Source organism: Daphnia magna, linkage group LG3 (genome assembly GCF_020631705.1).
Source record: "Daphnia magna isolate NIES linkage group LG3, ASM2063170v1.1, whole genome shotgun sequence".
Taxonomy (NCBI): Eukaryota; Metazoa; Arthropoda; class Branchiopoda; order Diplostraca; family Daphniidae; genus Daphnia; species Daphnia magna.
In genome coordinates, this window is record NC_059184.1 from 3,130,604 (window position 1) to 3,150,579 (window position 19,976).

At 40.6% G+C, this 19,976-nt stretch overlaps 4 protein-coding genes and 1 long non-coding RNA gene across 10 annotated transcripts; 3 read left to right on the top strand and 2 right to left on the bottom strand.

The window, feature by feature from the left end:
• The first annotated feature begins 241 nt into the window (after positions 1-241).
• Positions 242-1,298, top strand: LOC116919291. Its single transcript, XR_004391825.2, has 3 exons — positions 242-414; positions 749-817; positions 922-1,298. It is a non-coding gene; the product is annotated as an uncharacterized LOC116919291 (long non-coding RNA).
• A 475-nt stretch (positions 1,299-1,773) lies between these two features.
• On the top strand, positions 1,774-4,406 carry LOC116919288 (caspase-2). 4 transcript variants are annotated; one of them, XM_045171338.1, is made up of 8 exons: positions 1,774-2,196; positions 2,264-2,405; positions 2,465-2,763; positions 2,839-3,190; positions 3,265-3,497; positions 3,586-3,734; positions 3,796-3,905; positions 3,964-4,406. In XM_045171338.1, the coding sequence occupies exons 2-8, from the start codon at positions 2,268-2,270 to the stop codon at positions 4,081-4,083; spliced, it is 1,401 nt and encodes a 466-aa protein (XP_045027273.1). In that variant the 5' UTR covers positions 1,774-2,196; positions 2,264-2,267; the 3' UTR covers positions 4,084-4,406. The 4 variants fall into 4 exon arrangements, with proteins under 4 accessions (XP_045027273.1, XP_045027272.1, XP_045027274.1 ...); XM_045171337.1 differs by having other exon boundaries at positions 1,774-2,158; XM_045171339.1 differs by having other exon boundaries at positions 1,774-2,023.
• On the bottom strand, positions 4,165-7,444 carry LOC116919285 (solute carrier family 13 member 2). Of its 2 annotated transcripts, XR_006644452.1 has the most exons (14): positions 7,164-7,444; positions 7,043-7,096; positions 6,744-6,955; positions 6,560-6,677; positions 6,423-6,502; positions 6,229-6,360; positions 6,042-6,164; positions 5,770-5,961; positions 5,525-5,709; positions 5,209-5,455; positions 5,062-5,146; positions 4,563-5,005; positions 4,450-4,503; positions 4,165-4,375 (listed from the first exon to the last, which is right to left on the bottom strand). XR_006644452.1 is itself a non-coding variant. In XM_032925259.2 (12 exons), the coding sequence occupies exons 1-12, from the start codon at positions 7,281-7,283 to the stop codon at positions 4,841-4,843; spliced, it is 1,713 nt and encodes a 570-aa protein (XP_032781150.1). In that variant the 5' UTR covers positions 7,284-7,444; the 3' UTR covers positions 4,165-4,840. The 2 variants fall into 2 exon arrangements, 1 of the variants encoding a protein (XP_032781150.1); XM_032925259.2 differs by having other exon boundaries at positions 4,165-5,005.
• Positions 7,445-7,868: 424 nt separating this feature from the next.
• On the top strand, positions 7,869-11,649 carry LOC116919284. The gene is made up of 4 exons (XM_032925258.2): positions 7,869-8,020; positions 8,258-8,842; positions 8,902-9,074; positions 9,134-11,649. The coding sequence occupies exons 1-4, from the start codon at positions 8,008-8,010 to the stop codon at positions 11,600-11,602; spliced, it is 3,240 nt and encodes a 1,079-aa protein (XP_032781149.2). The 5' UTR covers positions 7,869-8,007; the 3' UTR covers positions 11,603-11,649.
• Positions 11,650-13,839: 2,190 nt separating this feature from the next.
• Positions 13,840-19,149, bottom strand: LOC116919290 (transmembrane protease serine 9). Of its 2 annotated transcripts, none has more exons than XM_045171341.1 (6): positions 18,537-19,149; positions 18,273-18,465; positions 15,310-15,605; positions 14,958-15,232; positions 14,173-14,248; positions 13,840-14,104 (listed from the first exon to the last, which is right to left on the bottom strand). In XM_045171341.1, exons 1-6 carry the CDS (start codon positions 18,604-18,606, stop codon positions 14,037-14,039), a joined length of 978 nt encoding a protein of 325 aa, XP_045027276.1. In that variant the 5' UTR covers positions 18,607-19,149; the 3' UTR covers positions 13,840-14,036. The 2 variants fall into 2 exon arrangements, with proteins under 2 accessions (XP_045027276.1, XP_032781160.2); XM_032925269.2 differs by having other exon boundaries at positions 13,840-14,073; positions 18,537-19,145.
• Positions 19,150-19,976: the final 827 nt, after the last annotated feature.

Sequence of the window (19,976 nt, forward strand, 5' to 3'; positions counted from 1 at the left end):
AATCTCAACAACAAAAAATTCGACTAGTTAATTATATAAATTGACATATGGTCGATTGAAGTGGCGTCAATGTTTAATGCAGATGTCTAACTCCGTTTTGTGCTAACCAGTTTTCTATTTCTTTTTTTCCGATTGAAATTATTGGAGAAAATATTTTTAATGCAGAAAACTGCCGACAGGCTCAGACCTGACGTCGGTGATAGCAGACAAAAGAGACGACAGATAATAATTGAAAATGTTCTCAGCATCACAAGTCTAACTGGTGTATCGTTTCATTAAATTTGCGTTCCCATTCGATTGTACTTTTTTCAACTGCCCACATTTCATTGACATATCAGACAAAATCTCTTTTTTCTCCATCCGGAACGTGTGAATTTCAAATGAAACCACATCTATTCGAGACGTATCGATTTGGTAATCAGAACACAGCAAACCTGTTTTCCCGTTTGATTTCCAAACCAACCCCTTCCTACCCTTTAGAAAGATTGACCCTCGTAACTATGTTTAGACTAAATTAAAACTCCAGTAATAGGCAGCATCTGCAACATCATCAGAACGAGTTTCTGATCATTTCTGATGGACATCATGCTGCCTACGTGTGTACCAGATTGAATCTAATTACGCTTACGAACTGCGTCCATCTAAAATAATAATAATTCTTTAAAAAAAACTATAGTGGATTGCGTTCTCCATTGTTTTTTTATTTGTCTGGTTCATATGGTATGTGGTATAATATACTTTTATATAGGTGGACGGAGATGTGAAAGATGGGCGTTTCCGGCTTTACAATGGAAATTTTCTCTGAACGTTTGCATACGTATAGTGATGATGATGAAAGTCACGTTGATTATGTATTTCAAAATTGTTTCCCCTCTTTCTTTTTTTTTTTTACTCGCCCTTTATATTTTACACAAGAGATAGAGAGCTCCACAGATGGGCGGGGATGATACGAACGGGCGGCGGCGACCGTTGGCGGCGACTCCTTGACAAATACTCCGATCGCCGCCCATTCTGTACAAGACATCAAACGCTGCTGTAGTTTTTTTTTTCAATGCTTAATTTACGGGAAAAGAAAAACCAACAGTCGAGGCTATTCCTTTGAAATTGTAGAAACACGGAAGAAAAAAAGGAGAAAAACAAATATTCCAAGGCAATTCGTGACGAGTCATTATTATTATTTTCCACATCCTAGTCAATCTCTTCATTTCAGAATTGATGAACGCTTACTTTTTGTTTTTTTCGGTGCTTGTGGTCAAAGGATTCATGTTTTTCTTTTTCGGAGAAAAATCGGGTTGGAATCATTGTATAGCTCATGTGATATTTTTATTTTTGGGTTTTTTTTTGTTGGGGGGGAGAGCACAGAAAAAGCGAAGAAGTAGAAAAAACTGCATTCTTGTGACGTTGACCACGAGACGTGTAATGAATGAAATATGAATTATTTATTTTCATTTTTTAAGGCTAAGTCGGTGAGCAAAACGAAGAAGCTGACAGGAAAGAAAATACCTGACCTGAGTGCTTGACTGGAAACGTAAATCATCTTCCTCTTGTTTGAAGACTTCTCATAGAAAGCCAGGAGTGCGCGCGCGCGCTATTCTTTTCGAATCGCTTTGTTATTGTCAAACAACCTCAGTCATCTTTCTGAGCAACTATCCAATTACCAACCTGTTCAGTCCGGACCGGTAAATTCAAATTTGACAGTGATCATGCGAAGCCATCTAACGTCTGCTTGAACAAATATGCTTGGCCATCTTGGAGGGAAAAATCGAAACTGAATTAAAAATGTGGGGGAAAAAACCATAAAACTTATCAACAACAAGATCTGACAGATCAGTTTACAGTTAAGTTTCCCGTTGAAGGCTCAGCATCTTTTAGGCCAGAATATTGAAACAAGGACGGTAGTGCATTGATGCAGCTCTAAATTTCACTTTGATTTCGTCACAATGCCTGGAGGCCCATAACACGATCAAACATGTCGTCTAGACGCACAAGTCCGAAGTCCCCAATACGCATTTCATAATAGCAGGTGCAACCCATTTCCTTCGAAACAATCGAGCGGGAACTGAGCAGTTCACTTGTTTCTTATTAAGTAGTCATATCGCGCCAAGAAGTTTACTCTGATTCGTCATTTGTTTTCTCATGTGGTATCTATTAGTGGCAGGTATTATTTGCATATAGAAACACCCCTAGAATATCTATGTATATATTTTTTTTATTATTGTAATGTTATATATATGACTACTGTTTTCTTTGTCATTCTTTTTAGAAAAATGGAGCAGTGTGACCAGGACACAATATTACGCTCATTGGTAGACTTGACAAAGCTCCTAGATTTGAACCCCAGATTCCTCTCTCTTCTGCAACAAAAATATAGGGTTTTCTCACAACAGATGGTTGAGGATATTTTGGTATTTAGTAGTTAAAGTCTGCAAATTATTATTTTCTAATCTTGCCTTTTAAATTCTAGAAAAATGAAACTCCTGCATTAGAGTTGTGTTTCATGCTTGTCAAAAGAGGCCCAAATGCCTACAATAATTTTGTGGGTGCTTTAAGAGAGACAAATCAGTTGGAAGTTTTGTCTGTCTTGGAAGTTACCCGTTCCAATTTGAACCAACCTGCTTACCAGTTTATTCCTTCCAGGGAAACAAACGCTATTCCCATAAGAAGGAGAAATCAAAGTGGGGAAAGCAGAGACATCAGCAATGGAGACTTTAATTTGTCAAATGTACTCTACTCATCATCATCACCACAGTGTGATGAATACAGGTGAGTTAAACTTACCATTGTATAGTTTCATAAAATAAAAATTTGTTGACTGCTAAATTGTGTTGTGTAAATCAGGAGAAGAGTACTTCAGCCTCCGAATTACATCGAAGTGGATCCTTTTCAACCCGCCCCACGCGAACGCAGCAGTTCGTTCCGAGGTTCTCCAGTGACAGATGCTTTGCCACCTGATTATAACTTGCTTGATATTCGCGTGACGATCGGAGACGAAATTAAAGGCCTTGGACAGGATATCTATCCAAATCGAAACATATTTCCCAGGGGTCTAGCTTTGATTATGAACTTTGAGAAATTTAACGGCGACATTGTTGGTCGCCGTGTTGGGTCAGAAAAAGACGTAATTCATCTAGACCAATTGCTCCAACAACTTGGCTACAAAGTCATAATCAAATCTGATTTGACGTGGAACGTAACTCCAAAAATAAAAGCCAAAAAATTTTTCTACCATTTTCAGTCGTATTCTGTTTTGGGTCGCAATTTTAGGAGACAAATGACGAGTTGGAATTGTTCACGAAAAGCGAAGATCACACTGAAGCGGACTCTGTGGTTGTGGCTGTCATGAGTCACGGAAAAAGTGGAACTCACGACGAAGGAACTCTTATATACACTAAGGATTGCAAATTCTTCTCATCCGAAGACCTGCTCCGTCGCTTCAATAATTTAAATTGTCCATTGCTCAAAGGCAAACCGAAGATTTTCTTTTTCCAATTTTGCCGGTACTCTTGATTTTAAGACTAACAAGGAGTACAGTAGGTTGGATAGCTGTTTGCTCATCATCGCACCATTTTTTTTTCCCGTTTGCAGAGGTGATAACATCGACATTGGCCATCGAATTGCTCCTGTAGTTTTCCAGTCTGGCCGAACGGTTACCGACGGTAATCCTGTTCCAACGTCTCCAACAGAAATCGAGAGGTCTTACGGTGACATGCTCATTACATATTCCACACTTCCAGGTATTCCGAGAAATTTACTGAATTTACACCGTGGCTGTTGTTCATATTCTTGGTATCGCAGGTTACGTGTCCTATCGTGAGGAAAGCGAGGGTACTTGGTTTATCAAAGCCCTGAGTTTGACATTCATGAGAGATGCCCATGAATGCCACGTCGATCGTCTGCTGCAAATAGTATTTGAAAGACAAAACTTTTGTAGTAGAGTGGGAAAGTAACTTGTTCATATTTTAGGTTGACGAGCAGATTCGTCATTGGACTGGAACAAGAAATGGGAAGCAAACCTTGGAGATCATCAAGAGGGGTTTCAACCGTAAATTCTACTTCAACCCTGGGCTCTGGAAGATCCAGTGATCTCTGTCAGAACTTTCAAGTAAAATATTTCCAACTGATTATCAATGAATTAATTGTGGTATTATTAGTACTTATTTGGCCTTCCATTTCAACCAAGCAATTTATTGGAATTTGCAATCAAGTGTCTTTCACAGTGCACCTTACACAATACTTTAAGATTTCCTTGTCTTCACTTCTGTAATTTCTTGTGAGTTTCTGTGAGTTTAGTTATGCTCATCTTTGTTTCAGAATGAACTTTGTCTCTATCAGCAATGAAGAGAAGGTTGCTGTTCCCATGACTTTGGTATACTTTCTGCAGAAAAAATAGATTTGTTTAGTTATTATTTAGTTTCTACTTCTTTGCTCTCTAATCTGAAATATACAGACCGCATTTTTCTTCAAACTTCCCAGCTCTTGCTCCAGCACTTTAAGCTCGTCAATCTGTAGAACAAGTAGAACCCTAAATATTCGGTTGCACTAAGTACTCTGACCAACCGTACCTTTTTCTCTCTTTCCTCTTGGCTCGCTAATTGGAAGTAACTCGTTTTTTTGTCCATGACTAAAAATTATGTTCAATCGCAACTTGAATTTATCCGTCGATTCCTGCCGACAATGGTGTTGTTGTACATAAGAGCCACCTGGTGCCCATAATACAAACCTAAATGTCGTTTATTTCGAATATTTAAGAAGGTGGTGAACACTGAACATCTTTTCATTTGAGCTAAGTATAAATCGGTAGATTCGTTGTACATGTAACAAACAATTATATTTGATATCTTTATGGTAAGGTTGTCGTTGTAAACGTCGGAAGGCTTTGAAGTGAAGTATCGTTCATCATTAAGGGAGACTCGATATGCACAGGGAAAATTCCTTTGCCAATAGTTTCCATTACAGCACAAAGGATCAGAACAGTCATAATTTTAGTCACGATCCCAGCTTTCACCTGGGCATGCATCAATACGAAAGGTAAGTTAATTAAATAAAATACTTGACACTTACCATGTCTAATGGTTTCATTTTGGCACTGCTGTAGACAATGGCGTTTGCAGGTGTGCCAACTGGGAGGACAAAGGTATAACAACATCTTTGTAGAAAAAAAAATAGACAATTTACTAATATATATAATTCATAGAATGTTGAACATACGTAGCAGCTGCTGGAATCATCAAGTAGAGTGGATTGACATGAATAGTCTCTGCCATTTGTGCCAATATTGGAAGAACAATGTTGGCTGTTGCTGTATTGCTCACAATCTCAGTCATCCACGTAGTAAGCATACAACAAATAATTAGTATGGAAAAAGGAGGTAAGACTTCTAGAGCTGATAGTTGAAGTCCAAGCCATTTCGACAGGCCCGATGTTTTAGAGGCATCCGACAGAGCAAAGCCACTTCCTAGCAAAGTGAGTGAAAAAGTAAACTAGTAAATTTAGTAATACCTCATAGGTATTGTTTAAGAAGTACCAAGTAAAAGAACTAATCCCCAAGGTAATTTTTCGTGCATGAACTCCCACGTGAGCATGGCGGAATTCGCTTTGGGCTTTTCGTTTTCAGTGCCAGTCCTTCTGAAACACCAGAAATCCGGTCGTATAGGAAGAATGTACAAGATCAAAATGATAAGTAAAACTGGGACAGAATCTCCAACTTTCCTAAAACACCAGAGTTAAGCGATCAGGTCATTAATCGATTTGGAATTTCTTATCCGTTACTTTGAGAATAGGGAGCCCCATCCTGCGATGAACTTGGGATCTCGAAACATCCAAAGTAAAACTAAAATGGGGAAAAGGACAAGGATGGCTTTTTCATTGAAGCTAGTCGATCCCAATTCTCGATATTTGGTCCGGATAAGGTTTTTCACTCGGCTGCTCTGACTCCCTTGTCCATTCTCAATTTGTTTCTGGCTATATACGGTTAACATCATCGTATATTAATTCAAGGTGACTAAAAATGCCTGATCCAAAACCCATAGATTTTCTACTACCATTGAAAGCCGGAGAGAAGGTATTGCAGCCAAACCCAAGTTAGAAAAGTGCTTATCAGCACGGCCGGCATCAGGACGACCATCCACGAAGAGAAGGATAGGTCGTTATCTTCCCCATATAATCTAAGTTTGGGATTGAATAAATTAGAAATGCAAATCGCTCTGTTATTCAACCGTTTCCTTATACTCTTCAACGATTCCCTTCAAGGCTAGCTGAGGGGTGGAGCCTATCAGCGTCCCAGTGCCCCCAATATTAGCTGAATAAGCAATCGAAAGTAAAAGAGTGACACGAACTCGTCGCGCTTTGCAGGCTACCTCACTGGAAAAAAATGTGTTCCTTAAAAAAATGTAACAACGGAACTATAATATCACAACTGTTACGCTTCGGTATATTCGCGGTCGATTTCATTTTCTTCGGCTGTAAGTTGAGTATTGTTACCCTCTTCGCAGTCACTAGAATTCTGTAATTTTAATTAACCAGGAGTAAGTGCATAAGAAAGTAAGCGCAAAGATATTACCTTATGAAATAGTTCTTGAACCAAGGCTTCGACAATTGGACAAATCATAGCACAAGCTCCAGTGTTAGACACGAACATAGATAAAAGCATCGTCACGCTCATGAAGCCCATCATCAGCCTGTATACCCAACAACAAGTTTTTAATTGCACAGTGATAGATACAGCGGGTGATTTGTTGCTTTACCATTTTGGATCGGTTCCCACTAACATCAAAACTCTAAGAGCAATCCGCTTGTGCAAATTTGAGTATTCGACAGCGAGTCCCACCATCAGTCCCCCGATGAACATCATAACAGTCTCCGAGAAATAATTCATGCAAACCTGACCTGTATTCATGATGCCTAGTAGCGGGAAGGCTATTATGGGTAACAATGAGGTGACAGGCAAAGGAAGTGCCTTATGTAGTCCAGCAGAAAAATTTTAAGAAACCTCATACATCATTTAAACTTTCGTTATGTTTTCAACTATGTAAATGTTCGGTACCTCGGTCATCCAATAAACCGCCATTATGAGAACTACATATCCAGTTAAAGCTTCCTATTTAACCGATGAATTAATAAGGCCTTTTAAAGTGATATGAAATTAAAAATAAATTTGATGAAACCTGAGTCCCGATTAGAGGAACTGGCAGAAGCAGGATGGGCGTTAATACAACGAAAATCGTCCTCCAGTACGGGAGGATGTGGAACAAACACAAGCGGCTGAATTTGCGACTGAATTCCATTCTAGCAGCTAGGGAACTAAGTACAACTGCAAGAGTTGGACGCCTTGTGTTTCTACAAAGGTCCTCGAGCCCTCTAAAGTATATTTCGTTGGACCATTGTTTTAAATTGTTAGTTTCTTCTTGAAACTAACTCTCTCTTCCGAAGACTGCGCTCCAGTCAGCCTTGAATGCTTATTTGGCGCTCCACATAAAGCAGTCCGTCCCAATATGGTCAGAATTGCGTATAGGTTATCAAGAACTTTGCTACTCCAAATAGTTAGTGCAAAACCTACTGTATATTTTATATTTGAAAACAGATCAAACAACCGAGTGCGATATTCCGATAAAAAAAAAAAAAAAAAGAGGAAAGAGGAAATCACATTTCGGACTTTGTATTGAGTAAAAAATATTAACAATTTCGCAGCTACTGCCGACAGCCAAAGAGCAACTCTAATTTGGTATTGCATTTTTATGACCATTCTCAACTGGTTTTTGCCTTAGGAATCTTCAAATGCCAAAGGCAGCAGCAATGATAAGTCTAGTTGGAACTCAAATCACCTCAAATTGTGGGATACAACTGGGAATGGCGTGGAACGAATATGAAATGAGGCTTACCAACATATTTTGTTTTGATGCATATTTTGATATTTTTTGACGATAAGAATTCACGTAGCGGAAGTTGGCGTAAGCAAAAAACTAATGGCAACGCTGTAAAACGGCAGACGGTGTTAATGCCACTTCCAATATGGAACAGCCACGTGAGTTACAAATTTTAAATTTGTTTTCCAGAAATGTACCAAATTAAAAAGCTTGCTTATTTTTACTGCACTATGAAACAAGGAATTATATTACGTCTTGACGGTTTAGTTCTATGGGGATGTTGTTCTTTTGTGTGATGTGATGTGATCCTAATGCCTTTAGTTGCCAGATTTTTCCTTCAACATTTTATTAGCCAGTATCCTAAAAGTTCTGTTTAACTCTTCGTTTTCTTTCAGAACCGGAGGACACTATCCAACAGCTATTGGTGCACGGGCCAGTCTATGCCGTGTCCAAAGTTATCAAAACTGTACTTGATTCACCCATCACCCATGTAGCGGCTGCTAACAAACTTCATGCACTGTTCACTCAGAAAGAATATGTCACTGACACAACAGTTGATTGCTTTTTAAGCAGTTTCTTAATGAATGTTTTAAAGCTTCCTAGCTCAGAAGAAGGCAAAAAGACTGTATTTCTTGAAATCTTGGACGATGTCATCTTTGGGAACGATGACTCATTTGTTCTACTACTGATAGCAAGAAGTTTGATACAGGAAAAAATCCCCACTGAGACATGTGCAGATATTCTCTGTTATTTGGCATTGAAATTTCATCGTCAAAGAAATTTTCAGAAATTTGTTACTTTGTTGATAACTGCTGTTAAAACTAGTAAGCACTCTTTATGTGGTTTTTCACTTCACCCACGCCTGCTTGAATGTATGGGTGAATGCACAGTGAAGTTACCCATCACCCAGAATTTGAACTTGTTGAATTTGCTTTGCACAGTGCTAGAGGAAGATTGGACACAAAACATGGATTCTGAAGGTATAGTGTTGCTTCTAATATGGTTATCTGGTAATGATAACATTTTTCTAATTGTGCAGGAGATTACCCTCAACCTCGAGTAGCAGCACAAGTTCTAGGTGTCCTTTTGCTAAACATTAAATTAGCAGACTATTCCATCCGTGATGAAACAATGGATGATGCAATCAAAATATTTAGCATTGTGAGCGAAAGGCAAAAATCACTTACAGAAATGGCTTTAAAAAATCCTAAGGTATGTACAATTGCATTATTATACAATTTTGGGTTACCACTTAATGCTTTTCAAAACAGGGATTCACTTCACCTTTGTTGACACTAGCATTTGCTTATGGGGAGCTTCATCAGCTATTACTGTTGTACAGCCCGTTGTACGCAGAGAGACAGTCCGCAAAACCAGAATGCGTGGTATCGGATCTCCAAAACGATGTTTGGGATTTCAGCTTTTTCCACACTTACGCGTCAAAAGAGCAGTGGTTGCAATTGGCCGAATTAACGCTAAAATCCCATATCGACTTTTGGGCTCCTCTTGTGTTACAGAAAATCCGTTACTTGATTCTTTTTAGTGGCCGTGATCGAAATAACAAGGAGAAAATACTGAAGAAACTCATTGGCTACCTAATGGAGCACTTTGACTGTTGTCAGGCACTTTGGCTCAACAATATCAAGTACATCCTACCCTTCATGGCTAAAGAGCAAATAGGAAGCCTTGGCAAAAAGATTAGTGAATCACCCGAACTGTGGAAGAATGCCTTATCGGATCCAGATATTACTGAAAAACGCACATTACAAATGAGTTTGGTTTGTGCTGTATTTGGATCTATTCACGATCACTGCAGGAAACGGAAAGCAGAAGAAGATACTTTAGCCCTTTCGTCTAGCACATTGTCTGTGCTTCAACTGTTTTCAATGCGTGTTGACATGTGGGTGGGCAGTGTCGATCGAGGAAACCAAAAAGTCTCTGGCTGGCTGCGTCAGTCAGCCGAGTACCTTCAAGAATCTATGCGTCAAGTGCAATCGACCACCGCCGAGCACGATTTAACTGAATTATTGCGCCCGTTGGACTTGTTGGAATTGTTACCACTCGAATACGTTCTTGGTCCCGTTCATTCCGGCATTCTGATGGGTCTACTCAGTCTACTTGTTAGTTGTACCCAGGAGCCAATCAAGAGTCGGCTTTGGATGATGATCGTACGGCTATTGGACACGGAAAAGAATTCCCCCATTTTCGAATATTTTCCTTGCACAGATTTTATGAACTGGGCCGTTTCCAACACGAAAAATCTACCCGATTGCGCCCTCATCTTCTCTACCTTGTTTGACGAAATGCTTCGATCACCCAAGTCATCGAAAAATAGTTTTGCTTGGATTCAAACAGCTGATCTATCAGCGACAGCCCTTCCCGTCACAATTCTATCCATGAAGAGGCTGATCAAACACAAAAAGGTCGACGAAGAGATTTTCAACATCATCCGAAACCGATTCTTAAAAACATTTGAAAATGAACTTGAAGACCGATTGATTGATGTGATGGAAGGGGCCCATTGCCTTCTGGAAATGTATAAGGAGCACCTGACTGAAGCCGCCAAAATTCCAGACGCTGAAAAACAAGAGAAAACAGGAAAACCACAGGAAATCAAGGAGTTGCTACAGAGTCTACCCAAACTGTTAGAAGCTGCTCGCAAAGGTTTACTTTCAACTGATGAAGCAGTGGGTTTATCTTGCGCTAGATTTCTCAGCCTTGTTTTAACACTTCCGGCCAAACATCACGGTCGTGATATTAAAATGAGTACCTGGAACGCTTATCGCGCCAGTCTCAACTCTTCCCGATGGGACGATCGTCTCCTTTGTCAACTGATTGCCAAATCAAATTTAAAAGAATTTCACGTGATCACAAACGCCATGATTGACGACCTGCAAGCGGCTTCAGTAAAAGCCTTACAGGAGGAAGACAATCCGGATGAAGTTGCCTGCGAGGTAGACATCCGTCGCATCAGTTGTTTCTTTCGCCATCTTGTGACGGCGGATATACCTCCGAAGGAAGATCGTTTCGGTGTTCGACTTCAAGTCATTCAGACGGTCTTGCCTGTGATCCAGCATCTGATTTTGTCCGTTTGTCGCAACTATTCAAATACATCCGTCGATCGTGTCGTCCGTTTGGGCCTACCACCCATGGGTATTTACCTGGCACTCTTGAACAAGAACGATTCTGAAGCCTATCCGCACGACATTACATCATCCCTTCATGCCTGTCTGGCCCTGCCGATGAACGTGGAAATGTCCGCTGAGCATTTTGATTCGATTTTCACCGTCATCTACAAAACGCTTCATTATCTATTGACAAAGCATCAGGAAGTGGCAGCGGATCGTGTTCCTGTTTTGCTCCAAGTTTACCGACGATTGATGGCGTGCACGTGCTCACGCTCTGACTCGCGGCGTTCAGCCGGCGATTCGGAAGTGGCCTGTTTAACGGATTCGGCCAATCGTTTGGCCCGTCTTGCGTCAGTGATCAACACGCAACAATTGCGGTATCGTCGTGCTGCAGCCTACATCATTGTTGACCTGCTCAACGACCTGAAGAAGCAACCGCTGTACCCGACCGTCAAACAGGAGCTCACGACCGCGCTGTACCACCTGATGGATTTGTTGGACGATCACGCTAACAGATACCTGCTGTCCGTCTTGCCATCCGGCATCCACGAGCTCTTCCGACTCGAGTACGAACATTTTGAAAAGTTTTACAAATTCAAAGGTAAAGTTTAAACGACGCGGCAAAGAAGATGACAATATACAAAATAATTTCCTGTCAATTTCCAACAAGTTATTACATTTTTCTATTTTTCAATCGAGCATTTTTTGAAGACTAATAATATAGGAAGCCATTGTTTGGGGGAAGAAGAATTAGTTGCTGATCAGTTAAGTAAAAAAGAAAGAAAGGCGATGATTGGCTGCCTTATTATGATAATTACGAGCAAGTCCGAAGTAGAGCGATCAATACCGACCAAGGGGTGAAACTCTTCTTTTTATTTTAATTGTTGTGTTCTCTTAATGATCTTCTCTTCCTTTCTCCTTTCTTTTGAATTTCTCTTGTCAACTAATCGAATGACTTCCCCCCTTCCCTCACGTTCTTTCTTCTTTTCTCTTCGTTTGTTCGTGGTTCATCGATCCACGCACGAGTTAAGATCGTGACCGAACTGGGCTACTACCAGGGGCAGTTGAGGATAGGAGGGGAGCTAATTTTAAGTTGGGTGGTACGCGATGACTCTCATCCGCACGCCCTCAAAAGTCCCTGGATTCTTCACATTTACATCGACGTCGTTTTGGGGTCTTGAGCGCAGTTTAAAACGAGTCCTCCCCTTCTTTTTATGATTAGCTTTTGCTTTGTTTCCTTTTCGAAACGTTCTTTCTGTCGATAGAAATTTTCTTGGTTTTCATCGCGACTTTTCTCGTCAGCTTTTGTATTCCGCTTGGATGAGCAAACGATTGAAACATTGACGCGTGGAATCCATTTGGGCTTTCGTTCTACTCTTTGTTTCTCCTATACGTTTCTCGTCTGTTGTTTGCATTTTTGTGTCTTGTCTCATCATTTTATTCTATATATGCCTTGTTCTCGCTTTGTATCTACAATGTACAGATTGATTAGAAGCGATCAAACGTTTCTCTTAATTGGAAAACGGGTGCTCGGGCTGCCAGCGTTTTTCAATCGAGAAGAAAAGGTTATGTATTCTGGTGAGAAATTGACGAATCTCTTTCTTGTGATCTCGCTCATAATCAGCTGATTGTGTGTTTGTCGGGTCCAAACGCCATCGCGATGAATTTTCTCTTGATTAAAAAACCGAAATTGCTGCGTCCCTGCCTTCCGGATTTTAAAGCGGCTCTTTATTGCCGACGAACATTAAAAGAAGAAAATGCTCGATTTCGAGGAATGAAAAAGGCCAATTTCAACTTGAATAACGCGGAACCTATAAATGCGCGATTTTTTTCCCCCTGGAAGTTCGTCGAATGCGACACTTGAATAATTTAACTCGATTTGATTTCGCCCTCTAGTGAGACTTGATTCTTCCGATTTTCCAGTTCATTTATTTATTCATTACATGCGTCGCTGACAGTAGCTAATCAGTGTTGAGACGGTTGTAGGGAACAAATTTCTCAAGAACTTGTTGGTTCCCTTCTTTATGTTGTTTTTCTTTTGTGTGGGCTGGGTCCAATGGGCTGACATTGGGGTGTCTGTTATGACCGGTTGCGGTTGCACATTCTTTCCTGAGGAGACGTCGCGGCCTCACCTTTAGGGGCTGTGTCCAATTAGTTAGAGGCTACGTGATTCCTCTCCACTCACTTTCCTTGTCGACAACGACAACGGCTTCCTCTTTCTACTGTGTCTGTCGTTTATCGATTGAGTAAACATTGCGTGAGTCGTGAGCTGGTCCCGGCGGGACTGCCCTCCAAAGTACACACGCACAACTGCTTGCCCTTTTCTTTTTTTTTTCTTTCCGCACAGTCTTTCTTTTTTTATATATATTTGTTTCTTTTTCTTTTAAGGAGCATTAAAAGCAGAGGACCGAAACTGACGTCACTGTGAAGTGTATCGTGACCCGATATTCACACGGTATCTATATATCTTTTTCTTTCACAGAGTACCATCGCCGATGGTACATCCTATCGACCGGATATCCATTGGAAAAAGAATAGAACTTTGGCCAGTCAGTTTCGTCACCCGTAGCAGATATCCATTTGGTCCTCTCACACATTTTACTCTTTATGTGATACGAACGACAACGATCGATCAATACGTCACCGCTTTAGACTCTCAGGTGATTTTTCTTTCTTCCTTTTCCCCGAAAACTTGAATTCGGACCCGTTTGACTTATCGATTCCGATTGTTATCCCGACGAGGAAAAAAAAAAAAAGTAGTCATCTCACAAAAGCTGCTGACTGGACAGCATAGCTGGAAGACGTAAAAGAATAATAATAGTAAGGACAAGAGAGAAAAGGAAAAAGAAAACGATTAACATTTGAATGTATTGAGGGGGGAAAAAAACCTGACAATATTCCCACCGTGTCTGAAACCGCCCCCACACTTTTTTATGTCAATAACATTCTATTTTATTTATTTATTGTACTCGTAAATGATTAAGAGGAAGTGTTTCACTTCCTCTTTTTGATAATGTCCAGCATCCAGGGAAGGAAGTGTGCCACGTTAGTGTACAATCCAGGCAAGCCAGGCCGAGCGCAACCTCATTAAATGAAAAATCATCTTTATTTGATCTAAGTCGTAATTTGGACATCATTCCTTAAAAAAAAGGTAATAAAATTGTACGTAGAAAGATGCTTACCTATTCCACCAGAAACGACACCTGTTAGGACCATGACACCATCCTGTTCCACAACCAAGGGACCACCGCTGTCGCCCTGTTTGTTTTTTTCCACACCAGGAAGAAAAAAGAAATCAGTTCACATCAATGGTTTGAAATCGTCAGCACACGCACGCACGGAAATCGGTATTAATGTTAACTGCAATCCCGTCTACGTATTTATTATTCAGCGCTACTTTCAGCAATAGACATTTTTGACGATTTAATGATGAGAAGGCAATTAAGATGATATATAATTCTTGTTGCCTAGAGAGGATTGCATAGTTATAACCGTATTTCATGAAGAATGCGACCCCAATAACACAGTTGCACATGCCGCCCTTCATAAAAAGAAAATCTCGCGAGCTATTCTTTTTTCTTTTCACACCTGATGGCACTTCTCAGACGCCGTTGCAGGGGCGAAATGAGTTATAAAAACATCCCCACATCGCACTTACTTTTTTTTTTTTTTACCCCAACTTTATTTTTATAGATTTTTTTTTCTGACTGACTAGACGGCTTAAAGAGCTCACGGATTTTTTGACGACAAGAAAACTCATTGGTAAAGTTTTCTTTTCAAAGAACAAAAGAGTCGGAGTGTAGACGATCCAACAATCACAACGTTGAAGCATATTATTTAATCAAGAAAAGTTTCTCTCTGTCACCATGTTTCCAGTATTCATAAAGAAGGAAATCAATAACTATCAGCGAAAGGAAACCGGTGGAAAACATAAAGTTTAAACGAGTACACAAAAGAAAGAACGTACCTGACAAGCATCTTTACCGCCTTCCGGCCATCCAGCGCATACTTTCGTCTTGTCAATGGGGACGGAATAGCCCGCAGTAAGAAAACGTTTCTCGCATTCGGATCGGCTCATCAAAGGCACCTGGACTCGATGTAATTTCGTGCTCATATTCACACCGCCCTCGTCATTCCAGCCCCAACCGGCCACTAAGCCCATTCTCCGTTCCTGATGGCCCATCCGATCCTCGTTCACCTGTGAATCGCCTTCCTCTACGGTAGCCAACTTGTTTTGAAAACCTGTTTCATTGAAAGAAGAAAAATGCGCAATTAAAAAGCCAGGTCCGGTGCATTAGAATGTTGCGTAGTAGCTTTACCTGTTTGATTTGAATGAAGAGTTTTGCTGGGGCGGGCGTTAACAGCCGCTGCTACGAGATGACGTGAAGAAGCAACCGAAGATGAAAGATGGGGCAAACAGACGGGCTCAACGAAGCCGTTGCGCCACTTGAACGGTCGCTTGAGCCGGATCAAAGCCAGATCGAGTTGCGTTCCTTCAATGTAGCCGGGAGCCAATCGAACCTCAGCGCCCTCCGACACTTGACGGTTGGACGCTTGCAAAGCCGACGACGGATCCAGTGAACCCGCAATAGCCACAATTTGGTGGGCTTTGTTACTGCACATATAAACGGTAAGTCGTTAAAACAAATGAAATTTTTTTTTTTTTTTTAAGAATTGACCGGTCGATTTTTTTTTCGCTATTGATTGCCAGATTTTTTAATTGGGCGCATTGATTTCTTAATAAATTATAGATTCAATGATGCGTCGTTTCCTAATAGACGATGGATGTCTAAGATGTGTCCTCACTTCTCCACTCAGGCAGGAGGACGAAGAAACGAAAGAATAGCAGCCAATTATATTACCGAATGGTGAAACGACATAGGTTTCGCTCAACCGAAAAAATAAGAAAAAAAAACTCTACAATGACGCATAGGGAAAAAAAAAGAAGAAAACGCTTCGCAACAGTGTGTGTGTGTGGAGATGCCTGGTCTCTTGGAAAATAAGATGCCTTCTTCTCGCTCTCGCTTTGAGTCTTTGAACGAAAGAGCCACAATCACGGGAGTGACACGAGAACCCACCAAGCCTTTTTAGAAGCACTTTTTCCGGTAGCTCTAGCTAATCAATAATTCTAGACTTTATTTTTTTTTTTTTATAAACATCATGCTTCATCTCTTTCTCTTTATTTGGTAGGATTCCCGTTCGCTACATTACAGCTACACATGTTATCTGAGCACATCTCTCTCAGCAATAGCTGCTATCCGCACGCTGTGCTCGGTTGAATCGATAAACAAAATAAAAAAGAAGAAGGGAAAGTTCATTATCATATCAACCGCTATGTAGCGCTCCATTTTGACTGCTTGGGAGAGGCGCAGATATCAATAGATTCGCAACCACAGCGGAAGAAGCTTCCGTTTGTAATAGTTCGTCGCTCGCCCAACATCCTTGATCGAAGAACGTGAATAATAAAAAACCCAAGAAACGAAAAAAGAAGAAACAAAAAAGTTGGAAAACAAAACCAACACACGTAAATCCCATCGCGTTTATTTTTCGCGGAGAGAAAGAGACTTTTGATGACGAAGAGAATGCAAATCTAAAAGAAAAAAAAAAGGGCAAAGAGAAAAGGGTCGCGCGGGAGTTTTAAAAAAGGAAAAAAAACCCGACACCGTAAGTCCTTTTTTTTTTACCACCGCAGCCGCGACGTCGTTTTCCCCTCCCTTTTCTGTGTGTGTGTGTGTGTGTTGGTGTTGATGGTAGCACAGAAAGAAGGAAGGGAAGCGAAAAATCGATAAATGAGTTTGATTGCTCTCTCTCCCCCTCTCTCATTCTCTCTGCGCTCTTGTGTTCAGCCACTCGACTCGCTTCTGCGATTTGACGCTTGTACACCACCAAACAAAAAAACAAGAAAATCTTCCGCTTTTAAATCGGCTAGATGGATGGTGTTATCTTGTGCATATCCCTCGTACGTGAATATTAACGCAGTGTTGAGAAAAGAAAAAAAAAAACTGACGGACTTTCTATACGGCCCAATGGAAATCAATGCCCCGTTCAAGTGTAAAAACAACAACACAGAAGTTCTACCAACAAATAAAAAGTGTTGATGCGTTCACCTGGAAACGACAAAGACGGACGAAGTGAAGCCAGACTTTGGCGAATCGTTTGGCGACGAAAAGACAGAGGGGGTCCTGCAATGAAAAGTCCTTCATTGCGCTGTACAACCCTAAAAACTGGTCTTTGAAGAAAAGGGAAAAAAAATGGGAAGCTTTTATCCCCTTTTTTGTTTAATATAAAGCATAGATCGGATAAAAGAAGCCTCAAAACGTAAGAGCAAAAAAAAAAAAGATCTCAGTGGAACACTGGTGCATGGGTTGACAGCGGGAGTTGATGTTTGCTCCGGCTCTCCCGACCGCACCGCATCGCCGCCGCCTCTTTTGTTTAAACATTCTCTCTGTACGTCCTCGTTTTTATCCTCGTCTGTCTCTTCTCAGTGTACCGGAGCACACACAAAAAAAATATAAAAAAAAGAGAGCGAATGAAAAGGGTGGAAGAAAAGAGTAAAAGAGAGGGACGGAAGAGACGCCGGCAGAGAGAAAGGGGAGGAATTGAATTCATTCGACAACTTGCGTAGAAGAAGAAGAGACGAGCGAATAAGCGGCGGTCCCTATTGACGTCAACGCTCAAGTCGATTGTCTTTGCGTCTTGCGCCTCCCCAAAACATGAGAAAAATTGCGTTTTTTTTCTCTTTTGCTATCCAGAATTAAAAAGCTCATTAGCTTTTGAACTTGGGAAATTGAGGAATGGGCTGAAAAAAGGGGGGGAAAAACGTTCATCTTTTTCTCTTAAATCATTTAAATACTAAGCAAAAAGGAAAGCTTTTTCCTTTTTTTTTTTACTCTCTTTCAGTTAATAAAATAATGCCTGGAATGGCGACCGACTTATTGTCAATATTACAATCAAAGTTCCATTGTTCGTGAAAAAGCGGGCGTGCACTACAAAAATACTGCTATCCCCGCCACGCATTTCAAAAAATTCTAGTAAATTAGTTATAGGCAACGTGCATCATCGAACGCAAAAAGTAATTGAATTTTTCATCTTCTTTTTCTTGTTTTAAAGGTCTAAATATCCAAAAGAGTTCGCTAGACATATCTATATCTTTAATCGAAACATTACTCTTTTTTCAAGAAGGAGGAACCCAATATATAACCAAATCAGGCCTTTGCAGTATAATGAACTTCGCCTCCCACTAGACCTTAAATTCATTCAAGTAATTATTCGGTTGTTGTACCTGCCAATACAGTGAGCGGCCGTAGCCAGCCATCGTTCGTTGAGGATGGCGGCCCCACAGAGTTGCTGTCCTCGAGGAGATTCCAGAGATACTACGAACGGAAGTTGACCCCAATCAGCCGCTACTCCGCCAACAATCTTGCCGCCCGCCAGAGGAGTCAACAACTTGCTCCGTCCGCACGCCACCTTAGTTGCTGATGGTATTTGTGATGAAACAAATTTTTAACAGGTAATCCATACCACTGAATTAAAACAATCTACCTACCATTGAGGAACGAAGCTTGACCAGGCGATAAAAGGAAAATGAAAACCAAAATGGGAACAAGTGTAAACATGGTGGTACACAGCGTGAAATGAACGATGGAATGATTGAAGCATCCGGTCTTCCTCTAGTATTTTTATAGACATTGTGCGCTCACTGCTTGCTGTGTGTAACCACTATGAGTTAGAGAATGAAGCGTGTGCTGTTAGCCGCGGAGCACCTGGTGGTAGGTATACACCTGCTTCCTAATTATGGCTTAGGAGACGCGCAGCAGCACGGATTTGTTTTTCTTCGTTTGAACCCGTATCGTGATGTCATGTGTGATGTATAGCTGCAGGTGAATTTCGTTTGTCAAAGGTCGCAACTCGTTGAGTATGGATCACAAAAAAAAGGTAGAGAGAGAAAGGATAGACAGCGTCGTTGTTTCAAGTTCAATGTCCCGAACACGATACTTCCGGATCCCGGTGAAAACCCATTGCTTCCAAAGTGTGTTGGTTGATTGATGCATCGTTGTGTCTAGTTAGTGGATGAGTTTGTATGGAATTGGGAATTTTTAGCATCTGCTGGTATACTCCAAACTTGCTCGATTTGCGTATGCAAATCGCCCCCGTGAATGCCGTGATGGCGGTACACTTGTTAAAACATGTATCATCCGGACGTTTCAGAAAAGGTTAACGCTTCCATTTGTGATACATCCTCACTGTGACATTTACGACAAAGATGAAAAGAGTTTTCGATATTCAACTGTTTGTTTCGCTTTTGTTTTTTTTTTTTGTTCTGGAAAACAATGATACAAGTATATTTTGGTAATGGGGTTTCCAATTGTATCCGACTTGCGGGGAGTCAATTTCAAGAAATCCGAAAGAGAGACGCTGATTTTCAGTCCCACCCAACATGGTCAAATAATGTACCTTGTACTATTGCTGTAGAAAGAATGTAGTCTGTACAATAAGAATAAGCTTGCTAGCGAGTTTGGTGTAATTCAAGCTTTGACCCCAGTATTCAATTTAAAATGGAACTTCCAGGAAATCGAGTCGAGATTTGCTATGTACATGATTTTTTGCACACTATCCTCAACAAAAACTGTTTCGGATGTTTAGAGTATTGTGTAATTGTTTCGTTTTTCACTTGACCGGCAAGAGAAATCATTTAAGTTTTGGCTCCTCCCTAGTAATGAAGGAGTCGGGTGATGATACGAGTACAGAGTCCTTTCCTTATTTTCTTTACTCACTAATATTACAGTATAGAGCATAATTTTTCTAAATGATAAAGTGTTTGTTACTTTAAGGATATGACGCCTATAATGTTGGCACATACCCTAAGTCTGAATATTAACAAATAAAACTAAAGGTCATTTGTCGGATTTAAAAAAAAATGCCCCATTTTCTTATCTTTTCAGTGCATTATTTCTCTGTTTTTCCCAATCAACAAATGTAACCGCGC

Excerpts from the sequence above, each read along its gene's own strand:
- LOC116919290 (XM_032925269.2), bottom strand. The coding sequence starts at position 18,606 with ATGTTTACACTTGTTCCCATTTTGGTTTTCATTTTCCTTTTATCGCCT. Across the intron at positions 15,233-15,309 it reads TCTTCATTCAAATCAAACAG|GTTTTCAAAACAAGTTGGCT; the intron begins GTAAAGCTACTA and ends TCAATGAAACAG. Across the intron at positions 14,074-14,172 it reads TGTCGTTTCTGGTGGAATAG|GTTGCGCTCGGCCTGGCTTG; the intron begins GTAAGCATCTTT and ends TCATTTAATGAG.
- LOC116919288 (XM_045171338.1), top strand. The coding sequence starts at position 2,268 with ATGGAGCAGTGTGACCAGGACACAATATTACGCTCATTGGTAGACTTG. Across the intron at positions 3,735-3,795 it reads TACATATTCCACACTTCCAG|GTTACGTGTCCTATCGTGAG; the intron begins GTATTCCGAGAA and ends TTGGTATCGCAG. Across the intron at positions 3,906-3,963 it reads TCGATCGTCTGCTGCAAATA|GTTGACGAGCAGATTCGTCA; the intron begins GTATTTGAAAGA and ends TTCATATTTTAG.
- LOC116919285 (XM_032925259.2), bottom strand. The coding sequence starts at position 7,283 with ATGGAATTCAGTCGCAAATTCAGCCGCTTGTGTTTGTTCCACATCCTC. Across the intron at positions 5,710-5,769 it reads TGGGGCTCCCTATTCTCAAA|GAAAGTTGGAGATTCTGTCC; the intron begins GTAACGGATAAG and ends CTGGTGTTTTAG. Across the intron at positions 5,147-5,208 it reads ATGATTCCAGCAGCTGCTAC|ATGTTGTTATACCTTTGTCC; the intron begins GTATGTTCAACA and ends TTTTCTACAAAG.
- LOC116919284 (XM_032925258.2), top strand. Across the intron at positions 8,843-8,901 it reads ACAAAACATGGATTCTGAAG|GAGATTACCCTCAACCTCGA; the intron begins GTATAGTGTTGC and ends CTAATTGTGCAG. Across the intron at positions 9,075-9,133 it reads TGGCTTTAAAAAATCCTAAG|GGATTCACTTCACCTTTGTT; the intron begins GTATGTACAATT and ends TTTTCAAAACAG.